Source organism: Asparagus officinalis, chromosome 10 (assembly GCF_001876935.1).
Source record: "Asparagus officinalis chromosome 10, Aspof.V1, whole genome shotgun sequence".
NCBI lineage: Eukaryota > Viridiplantae > Streptophyta > Magnoliopsida > Asparagales > Asparagaceae > Asparagus > Asparagus officinalis.
In genome coordinates, this window is record NC_033803.1 from 2,749,824 (window position 1) to 2,761,136 (window position 11,313).

General features: G+C 36.4%; 1 protein-coding gene across 3 annotated transcripts; it reads right to left on the reverse strand.

The window, feature by feature from the left end:
* Window positions 2,279-7,408, reverse strand: LOC109825295 (probable protein phosphatase 2C 60). Of its 3 annotated transcripts, XM_020392119.1 has the most exons (6): window positions 7,160-7,408; window positions 6,936-7,069; window positions 6,365-6,763; window positions 5,237-5,604; window positions 4,122-4,358; window positions 2,279-2,814 (listed from the first exon to the last, which is right to left on the reverse strand). In XM_020392119.1, exons 3-6 carry the CDS (start codon window positions 6,681-6,683, stop codon window positions 2,599-2,601), a joined length of 1,140 nt encoding a protein of 379 aa, XP_020247708.1. In that variant the 5' UTR covers window positions 6,684-6,763; window positions 6,936-7,069; window positions 7,160-7,408; the 3' UTR covers window positions 2,279-2,598. The 3 variants fall into 3 exon arrangements, with proteins under 3 accessions (XP_020247708.1, XP_020247707.1, XP_020247706.1); XM_020392118.1 differs by having other exon boundaries at window positions 6,977-7,408; XM_020392117.1 differs by having other exon boundaries at window positions 6,936-7,408.

Below are 11,313 nucleotides of genomic sequence, written 5' to 3' on the forward strand. Positions count from 1 at the left end.
AATCCCCATTCTTACCCTCCGGCCTCACCTCCTCCTCCTCCGTTCCCCTCTGGCCTCCGCACTCGACCATCCCTTCACCCTTCATGATCACCTCCCATCCTATCTCCTCCCGCCTCACTGCCCCATCCCTTCATACACCTCGCGCGACCTCCCCGTCCCTCCTTGCCCACGCGCCTCCCACCCCCCTAAGCTCTCCTTGGCCTTCCTTCTCACCGCCTCCCTACTCTGCTGCACTTCCATGAGCGTTCCTCTCTCCCCCGCGCCTGCCACCCCCTCCTCCTCCTTCAGTCCCCCTTTGCCCCCTTCCCCACTCCGTCGCCAGCGTCGTCCTGAGGAACTTCACATGGGCACATTAATATTAACTCTTTTCTGTAACATGTTAACTCTTTTCTGTAAAATATTAACTCTTTTCGGTAACATGTTAACTCTTACAGCTAACATGTTAGTTGTAAGAGTTAACATATTAGCTGTTAGAGTTAACATGTTACCCATAAGAGTTAACATGTTAGCTGTAAGAATTAACATGTTATCTGTAAGAGTTAACATGTTACAAAAAAAAGTTAACATTTTACAGAAAAGAGTTAACATGTTACAGAAAAGAGTTAACATGTTACAGAAAAGAGTTAATATGTTATAGAAAAGAGTTAACATGTTACAGAAAAGAGTTAACATCCACTGACATGAGAAAGAGGAGGGTAAATTCGGGATTTAAGTCAGCTGATATGTCTAATCATGAGCTGGCATGTCTAATCAACTGCTGAAATGGGCTGGAATCATGATGGAGGAGTGATGGAGGGGCTTGGACACATTTTTTTCAAAAAGGAGGGGCTAAAGAATATTAAAAAAAGTAGAAAGGGCTGGGGCACATTAAAAATATAAATTTGGGGCCTAGAAGCAATTTTTCCAATTTAAATCTAGTAATCCAAGAGTGAATACAAAATTCTAGTGGAAACTATATCCTCATGCGAGGGAATAGATAGTTCTATCCCATGAATGACATAGAACTAGGCTGGATCCGAGGAAATATTTCGTAACTCAAATCTATAACCGATGTGATATAGTTACGGATATAGTTTTGTAGTAAAATATTCAAATCTGTATCCGAAATATCTCATATTAGTTATATTGTTACAATAGTTTTAATCCTTAGATTATTGATTTGAGGTTAATTTTGATGGTCAAGATGTCTAATCTTAGCTTCTTAGATATAATGAGCATATTAATGAATTCTTTTGTATCACATGAACTATATTTTTTAATATTATATTGTTCTCTCATATTCGTTTTGTATCCGCATGCATATTCGCTCATATATCCGTAAGTATATCTGTATCAGTATCCGATTTTAGCGGATATGATATGAATCATCATCACCAAGATATATCCGTATTAAGTGGATATGAATATGATAAGTATCATATCCGAGTTGTATCCAAACCGAATGTACCCCTACATAGAACCATACGCTCTCATGAGATAGTTTTGATAGAATCTGAACTCATCTAAGAATTGTTATCTTTTTGATGTACCAAGAGCGTTGTGAGCTAAAGGATTGCATGCTTTTTACTATAATTGTCTAATTCTATTAGGTACCGTTTGGCAAAGGGTTAAGTGATGGGTTAAGGAGACTTAACTCCTTCTTAACCCGCCAAACACAAAAAATCTATACAATAGTTAAAGTGAGTTAACCCTCCAAATTTGTCAAACATAAAAAATATAGAAGGGTTAAGTTAACCCATCTAGATGGATTAAAATGAGTTAATCCCTCAAAATAAGGGGTTTACTAATACTCCTATTTAGAAGGATTAAGAGTTAACTCTTCTAATTATAAAGAAAATAGTCAAAATGATTGCTATTCCTAAATACTAAAACTGATCACAAGTGCTAAAATAAAATTTATTTAACTGGTTAATAATTTAGTCCTTCAGTTTATCGAATGGGCTAAGTATATTAATACTTTTAAATAACCCCTCTTCATTGACCCTTTGCCAAAACGGGCCTTAGAGTGTCCTCTCTGTCATCTTAACATACCACTTCATTGTTGTTGTTTTTTTCCTTTTTAATATGAATGTCAGTTCAATGTATTTTATCCATTGAATAGCATCCTTTTTTACTATAAATGGTAGAATACGAGGTGCCTTTTCAAGGATTGATTGCAGATGCACTGGTAGTAAATAGGGGTTACGTAACTACTCGCCCAGATGAATAAACAGGAAGCTCTGACGAAGCCATGAAAACATAAGCCCATGCAGCTTCAAATGCTACACCATAAGCCAAATCACCAAATAAAACGGCCATTGGATAATGAATAGTCAAGCAAATAAATTACAAGAGGGGAATAAAACTGAAACAGTCAAAGAGAAAGTTACCATCCACACTTTTTACAAGCCAAATCAACCCCACTACATTGAGGGAGAAAGAAAAAAAAAGAAAAAGAACAAAGAGGGCCTTGAATAACCTAAAGTGCGATATACTGTCTCCTGATTTTTCTTAACAAATGAGATATATTCTCTCTGCAGTTTTACAGTCATGCTACCGTAAAATAAATCAAAATATATAGAGCTATTTTCATCTTCAATCTCTTGTAATAATCCTTCATCATACACCACCCCCTCTTATAGATACAGGTGGAACTCTAACCCCTAAGCTCGCCTTGATTATAAGATTTGAATCAAGGTATAGAACGATAACGGTTATATCATCATGAAAATGTCTACGAACACCTCGGTCTATCTTCTTGAGATCCGAGTATCTCATCTCCCTCTTCTTTGCTGCCTCTTGCAGTGCAGTTTTCACTAATCTCCGAGCACTACCCTGCAGATATCAAGTAGAGCTCCATTGTAAGTAGCGCAGTAAAATAGCTTTTAAAGTCGATCTGACAACTTGAGAACTAATCCAGGTTAGTTTTAAACCGGGAGGGGGTTTTGGTTTATTCCAAGCCCAGTTATTGGGCAAAAGTGACCAAACAAAAAACTGGTAAAGTCCCGTCTTTTGGTTTTGCCAAACTAGGATTATTCCTGGTCTGATTATTGTTTCACTTGATTTGGTGAACTCAGTTTGCCAAACACTGCCAGAGTTTTTTTTGCCCCCGGAATCTTTTTAAGGAAGAGCTCTAAAGCCTTTTAATATGCATGGAATATAGAGAGGGAAAAAAGGGAAATAAATTATGTGGAGCTTTGATGATTTAGACAGTACATAAAAATTTCATCCATATTCTTTGGTGGTGTTGGCATCTAAAGACTAACATCTTTGCTTATTTCATCCTTCATAACCACAAGTCCGTAACTAAAGCAGGTCATTAGTTTCTTAATTATATTTTATTTATTTCATTGTCCCGTGCACATTATTTACCCTTTAAACAAACTAGATGTATATCAATTTCGCGTACTTTTCTGTCCGTCTCACTTTCCTTTAGTAGTTTCAATCAATTTACTAATGTCATAGACATCTAGGCTCACAATGTTATATCTGACAAATTTGTTTTGTTTGTTCCTTGATCTTCCATTACTACAAAGTTTTAAAATAGCATGCAAAAAGCACATGATGAACCACATGAATCTTCTAAGTTGACAATTAATGAATAATTTATAATGTATAAACCTCTGTCTGCATATGAAAATAGGGAAAAAAAATTTTGACCAACAGAAATGCAGTAAGTTGAAGAAATTCAGAGCCAGCTCTTTTTACTGTATTTTTTGTAAAAGGTAAAACGGCTTTCTTAACGTTAGTCTGTCACATACTTCCAAAATTTTAAATTAGTCCCTCAAATCATTAAAATTGCTATTAGTTTTCTCGATCCTTTTGAAAGTAATCCCTCAAATCATTGAACTTGCTACTACTTCCCCCAATTTTCAAGTTATTTTTGAAATTAGTCCCTCAAATCAAAAGTAGTAGTAGTAACTAGAGGAACTGACTTTAAACAAGTTATGAGAATTGGGGGACCTAATAGCATTTCAATGATTTGAGGGACTAATTGCAAGATAAAATAAAAACTAGAGGACCTAATAGCAAACAGCAAATTCAATGATTTAAGGGACTATTTTCAAAATATGAAAGATTTCAAGGACTAATATCATAAAAACCCCAAGATAAAAAAGAAGATGGCATTGGGAAAAGCTTACATTTCGAGGATGATTCTTAACAATGTCAACTGCTTCCTGGTTGCTAAGGTGCTCCCATAGACCATCTGATGCAAATATCAGAAACTTATCTTGGGGCATTAATGGTTGCACAGTAATTGCTGGCTCAGCACTAAGTATGGGCTTTCGAATAGGATCCCGTAGACGAAACTTTGCGAGTAAAGGCTCCCTGTTAAACTCCGCTCTCTTTAGGTAGACATCACCAATTGATCTAGAAACCTGAGAGGAAAGAGTACTTTTCATTAGGACTAAAGAACTGCTCAAGAAAAATTCCAGTATGCCATGTAAAAAATGTTGATCTGATGACTGACTCTCCAGCTTTTGAACCAAAAAGCCATGTATATGAATAGCAGTATGCAGCACTATTTACTATATTTCAAACGTTATACAGAATAACATGCATGCGCACACGCACAGGTATCCTTCACCGGAAATCACAAAAATAAAAAGGTTTGCACTTATTAACATTGTTTCTAGCCCCCCCAAGAAAAGGTCAATAAGCCACCAAAAAAGAATTTTAGTGCCCATAATGCAAAATCAGCAAAGGGGCATAGACAAATTGATGATATTCATTGACTGCCAAACTAGTTTCAATTCATAAGAAAATAAGGATGTACTCTGTACTGTAAAGATCATTTCGCATACTTTTGAGGATCTTTTTGAAATTTCCATAGCAATTGGAGAGGTTTTGGTTCAAACAACATGACAACCACCCCACCTGGGCTACTACTGCTTACCCATGTAAATTATTGAGATATCTGAATGGATGATAGGGAAGAAACAAGTGATGGCTCTATGACAACAAAGCCTTATCCCAATATCTTGACATTGATCCACAACATTAAAGTCTATATTCCAGCTTTTGCAGTAAGATACATGCATCCTTATCTGCCATTTTGCGTTGACTACTATATGCTTTTGCGTCCATATGTATTTCTTTATACCTAATTTCTTGTGCTCATCCCTCCATTAACTAGGATTTGTTGCTACTCCTAACAGGTGCACTTATGGCATTAAAATACAATGCATGTTGTTCTTAAATATCATAAATCCATGCATATAATAAATAAAAGACATAATCAAATGGTAGTGAATACCTGGATAATTCCCTTCACACGCCATACATTATGCTTCAGAACTACAATCTGCGGATCGTCCGGATGCAATGAACGTAGTTCTTGTCTAACAGACTCGATACTTGCATTGTGCTCAGCAGACAACTGGACTGCTAAAACCTCCCTAGTTGCCTTGACCGCTCTCCCTAAAACAACACGGGAGTCTCCAAGATTAGCAACATAAAGAGTTCCTCCAGAGACTATGCCAATAAGACAACAAGAACCAACAGCAGCAATCTGAGGTTTCAAGAGCCATTGTCTTGTGACCAGTGAGATAAACCCATCCTCTGTCGCTTGAAAAGCCCTCCGTATCACATCAGCAGACATTGATTGTTGCTCTGATGTAAACCCTGCATAGCAGTAGTTAGCTTGTAGCTTAAAATATTCATTATGGTCAAGGAAAAGACACATATATCCTCGCAACTAAATGGCCATTAATTAAAATAAATGGATGTAACACATAAATAATGATGCCCACAAATCATGCACCAACCATTACAAATGTCCATTTACAAAGAAATTGTTAATTGTGATAAGAGAATCAAGCAATAATGCAGCTCACAGATGATTGAACATGTTTAGCTATCCATTAGGCTGTAAATCTTAGAAAAGCTATCAAAACTGGGCAAGGAGAAATGAAAAAATGACACAAGATGTTACCTTCATAACAGAAAAGACTAAATTCAGTAGATAATAAGGGGTCGAAGATGGATTCATATTCTGAGGGATTCGACTAGTTTTTAGGCTAGATGCCCTCTCCTTTATACAGGCTTGGGGAAGACAGTGAAAGAATAAACATTTAAGTTGGCTGAGTTGGTTCTGAAGAAAGATATAAACAAATTTGGAGCAAAATTCACAATCTAAACAATTTAAATTTTACATAACAATAATAATCAAAAGTAGAAATAGAAATCATGAACAAATCACTGAAATATGAAATACAGTGAAATCTGCAGCACAGTGCTAGAACCTTAATCTTGATATGAGATAAGAGATTCACATTATCATATACCATAACAAACACAAACATAATTACACAATAACAGGTATAAATAATACAACAAACATTGAAATGCACTGAAATAATGCAGCACATAACTAAAACCTTACTCTTGATATGCTGAAATAGATGATCATTGATATACTTCGACGTCTCCGGGCCTCCATGGCCATCATAAACCCCGACGAAGGTCCCGTGGGGTCCGGACTCCAGGGAACTCAGCGGGCCCGACTCGAGCTGGCACTGGTCCTCCAACAAGTTGTTAGCTTGGACCACAGCCATGGAGAACTCTCCACTGACATGACGGCCGGAGTCCTTGTACCACAAAAGCCCGTCTTGGCGGCCCGAGAAGTCCGAGCCTGCGGGCCCGTCTCGACCCGGTCGCGGGCCCCAACAGGCCCGCAGGAGGTCTAATAACCGAGATAGCATCCCTCATCTCACCCAAAATCTCCTCCGTGTTCTTGACATAGGCATTGATTTTTTGGAGGAAAAGATAAAATTCTTTGTATCTGAAGAAGAAACCCCAGATCAATAAACCAATCAATTACTCTTTCTACAACGCAAAATTGAGCAAAATAAGAGAGACCCAATTCCCTGTCTCCATCAAATAAAAAACCCCATGAAGAAAAAACAAGAAATTTCCAATCTCAATAGGCTAATATTATGAATACAAGAACTAACCTTTTATGGATTTGAGGTTGAGTGAGCTGGTTTGAACTTACCCAGCGAAATTATCGAAGTGAAGATAGCCCTTAGATCTGGAGATCCAGCAAACGGAAGGATGGGCCTCTCTAAATCCCCCCCACACACAAAAACTGCTTGAGAGAGAAAGAGCTAAGATTGGATTAGACTTGCTTAGAGAGAGAAGGAGAGGGGAAAAAAGGTGTCTTTTGTTTGCAACCAACTTGATGGGTCTCCTCGAGTTTGAGCGATGGAGGGAAGCTTGGAAAGAATAAAAAAAAGCTCGTCGTCTCTCCCAAGCTCTCTCTCTCTCTCTCTCTCTCTCTCTCCAGCGAGCAAGGAAGCAATAAAAATGGCGAAATCTTAGAGAGAGAAAGGGTCTATGGAGGACAGCCAGAGGAGTCAAGAGAAGTAGCCGTGGGCTCCAGCTCGTCTCTGAGTCATCTCCCGCAAGCCGAGGGAGGGGGAGGAAAAGGGGAAGAAATGGTGGGGGAATTTTTTATTTTTATTTTTTTGGGATGTAGTTTCTATTTTTAATTTGTCTAATTTTGGATCTATTAATCTTTTTTATAATGTTTATTAGCATGTGTTTTTATTGCTTAGTAATAGGTAGGGTTGTTGTTAGCATTATTTTGTAATAGAAAATAACTAGTGTGAACCCCATGCAAACCATTACTTATTTTTTCCTCCTGCTACAGTAATCCCAGCATTTAGTTGTTGCGTTATTTTGGATTGCTACAGTATCACCGTGCTACAGTAATAGTTTTCAAAAAACTAGCGTCCAGTTTCATGTTTGCTACCTTAAATATTATTGTAGCATTTACTGTAGTATGAATAGTAAATCTTGGGTTCTCTCATTTGCACAGAGGAGTAGATTTAGAATTATATTATTTTGTTATCTATTCCTTTATACAAACGGGAGAATCCAAGATTCACTATTTTATGCTATAGTAACATTTAATGTATTATAATTACTGTAGCAGCCAGGAATGGGGGTGCTGCAGCATTTTGAAAATTACTGATCTTAAAAAATCACTGTAGCAAAGCGGGATACTGTAGCAATTCGGAAACACTGCAACAGAGCGGATACCGTAGCAATTCAAAAAAATCAAAAAATATCGTAGCATAAAAAACCGGGATTACTATAGCGGGAAGAAAAAAATATGTCGTGCTTTGCATGGTGTTCATACTAGTTGGCGTAATGAACAAAAACAACACAAATTGTTGGATGGATATGCATGTGGAAAATTTTAAAAGCATATGAAAATAAGACGGGGGTGAAGTGATATATTAATAAAACGGATGTTGAATTTTGATAGTAATGGAATTTGATAGAGGTGTCTTCTATTTCTAATGTGCATACAAATTATGTGCATAAGTAGTTAATAAGGATTTTGATCACAAATATTCCTTCATTTCAACTAGTCAATTTATGCTTCCTCTTTGATTTAGCTAATACGTGTATGGATACTTAAACTAAAAGCTTAAGCAATACTCTTTTCATATTTTTGTTAATGGATCAATTATGACTTATCAATTATGTGCATAAATTAGTCCCAAATACATAAAATAAGTACCATTTGCCTAGGATTGGATCAAGATGTGAGTACCGTCGGCCACCATTCCAACTAGTTGATAGTAAAAAATATTCCACGGGCTCATATAGTAGACATCCTGATTTATAATAATAGGGTTTTCCAATATGAAGAATTATATTATAGCTTGACCAACATTGTGGATCATATACGATAAATGATATAGGAGACTTTATATATGCATAGAGCTTTCTGGAATGCTAGCAAACTTGCGTATATGATCAGTTCATTTTCTTATCAACTGGACACCGATCATACAAAAAATTCAGGGGGGTATAGACATATTCTGCTGCCTAGAAACTTTAAAGTTATCATGAAGTTTTAGAAATAAATTTTATATTCTAACATGTCTCAACAGGTTTAGCGTTATTCATGACCGAACCATTGAGTCATCCATCAAATTTATACATACAAAAAATACAAGGAACCAATTGACCTTTATAGGTTTCTAACATCACGTGGGGAGCACAAATTTCTCATATGTGACATATAGCTTAGCTTATGATAGTTCGTTTGATTGACTTGATATAATAGATTCAAGTGTGTCGATAATAGTACTACTGTTCAGTCTCTATATATCTATAGCGCATAGCTCATTGCCAGCTTGAATCAAATGTATAGCAAACTAAGTCACATGAAGAATTAATACGTATGAAGGGTGACAATCAACGAATGTCTTTGTTGGTGTATATACAAAGTAATTAAGCAGATTCTTTCCATGAAGAATTAGGCCTTCGTAGATCTTTTTTTGGGTGTATGCGCAAAGATGGCTATTAGGTTCCTTTATGTCTTCAACACTTTGAAATCAGTCCCTCAAATAATTGAAATTGCTATTCGGTACCCCGATTATTATAGATTGTTTTAAATTAACACCTCCTAGCATTAACAAGACATAAGAATGGGTTGGTAATTTCAAACTATTAAAGACTCAAAGAGACTAACATAAAAAACCCTTTAAATAGTTAAACTTGTATAAACAACTGCAGCTTTAAAATTACAAAACACCCTACTTGTATTAAAAAAGAAAAAATTGTGTCAAGGCCACAATATGAAGAACACCATGTGACAACCTTTTCCCACTGTGGATCAGACCCAAAACAACCCAGTTAATGTATCCGGGCCCCTCCACATCAACACTATATAGGAAAGCTATTGTATTTCCTCATAAACCCTAAAATGTCATTCTCCTTCCCCATGACGCAGCGCCCCCATCAATTCACAATATCTGCGAATGTCAGATCGCATTAGTGGCGATCTAATGGTGGAATTGGAGAAAAATATCCCCTCATTTTCCTCTATCACGAGCAATAACTCTTTATCTAATTTTTTAGGGTTTTTGCTCTTCAACTATCAATACCCCTCCATTACTCCTTCTATTTTCCCTTCATTAATGGCTGAGAAGGATATCATCTGCATGGTCTCCTCAAGTAATAAAGCAGTTTTCTTAAAGATTAACTCTTCAACCATTATGACAGAACTGAAATTGATGTGTCAAAGAGGTTAAAGCTTCCATACAATTCTTTATCATTGGCATACAAAGGTGAAACAAATGGTAACTTCAGTTTTGCGATCGAGAATGAAGATGATATGTCGTTAATCGTGGAGCATAGCTGCAATATCGGGTGTAAAGAGATTCATATGAAAGCTTTTCAGAAACCAAAGGATTTAACTTTCCGTAACAACTAGCAAGTTCCACAAGACCTGTAAGTTATCAGTTTTAAAAAAAAACTTGTAATTTCTGTTTGAACACCGTGGAAAGAGGAAATTTTAAAGAAATAGCGGCTAATTGTGATTTCTGTTTGATAATTTTTGATGTTAAGTTCAATATATATGATGTTAATATCTTTTTCAAATTCCTCCTCAACTACCACCTGAACTTCCTCCTTAATAGGAACTTCATCCTCAACTTTCTTCTCAACGGGAACTTCATCCTGTATAATTAACAAGAAACAACTTACATATAACATTAAATGATTCAAAATTATACTTAACATGAATCTAATAGACTTAACATAAAAAAAACTAAAACTTCACAGTCAATAACATACGTTTAATACGAAATGAAATAGACTTAACATGGAATTTACAGGAATTAGTGGCATGCATTCAGAGATATATGTAACTCCTAGCTTCTTCAAACCCTCCAAAATATTTTTAATGCCTCTAATAGTTTCTGTATAAATGAATTTTCACATGCAATTTTGTTCACCCTTTAAATGTTATCCACATACTTGAATAATAGTCTAGGGATACCTTGACCGCTTCTGGGCACCATTCTAGTAGATCTTCAATGTATCTTCTAATGCTCATTGGTGCTCTTTTCTTGTCCGTTCTCCCCCTCTTTCTTTGATTCCACAAGACTTTCTAGAAGATCTTCAACGTATCTTCGAATGCTCATTGGTGCTCTTTTTTTGTCTGTTCTACCCCTCTTCATTTTTAAATAGTTTAGCAAAATATTCCCTTCATATTTTGTTTTTAGGGTCCCGATTGGTATAAATAATTTTCCCGTCAACTGAGAAACCAGTATGATTATGAACCCAATCCAAGTCAAAGTTAACAATTCTTTTTTTTTTCCGGTTTTAGCATCAAGGATAGAAAATATTTCATTACTAACATCATAATAACCCAACGCTAAACTCAAGTGTTGGACGATCAATTGCAGGAGCACCAAAGAGAATATAATGTTCAAATGTGGATCCCTCATATGCATCCCAATGCTATTGACACATCTTAGGGGCAAGATGCTTTATAAATTCACGATATGCACCAAAACTGATAGTTGG

Excerpts from the sequence above, each read along its gene's own strand:
- LOC109825295 (XM_020392119.1), bottom strand. The coding sequence starts at position 6,683 with ATGCTATCTCGGTTATTAGACCTCCTGCGGGCCTGTTGGGGCCCGCGA. Across the intron at positions 4,359-5,236 it reads GTGTGAAGGGAATTATCCAG|GTTTCTAGATCAATTGGTGA; the intron begins GTATTCACTACC and ends CTTTCCTCTCAG. Across the intron at positions 2,815-4,121 it reads TTAAGAATCATCCTCGAAAT|GGTAGTGCTCGGAGATTAGT; the intron begins GTAAGCTTTTCC and ends TGATATCTGCAG.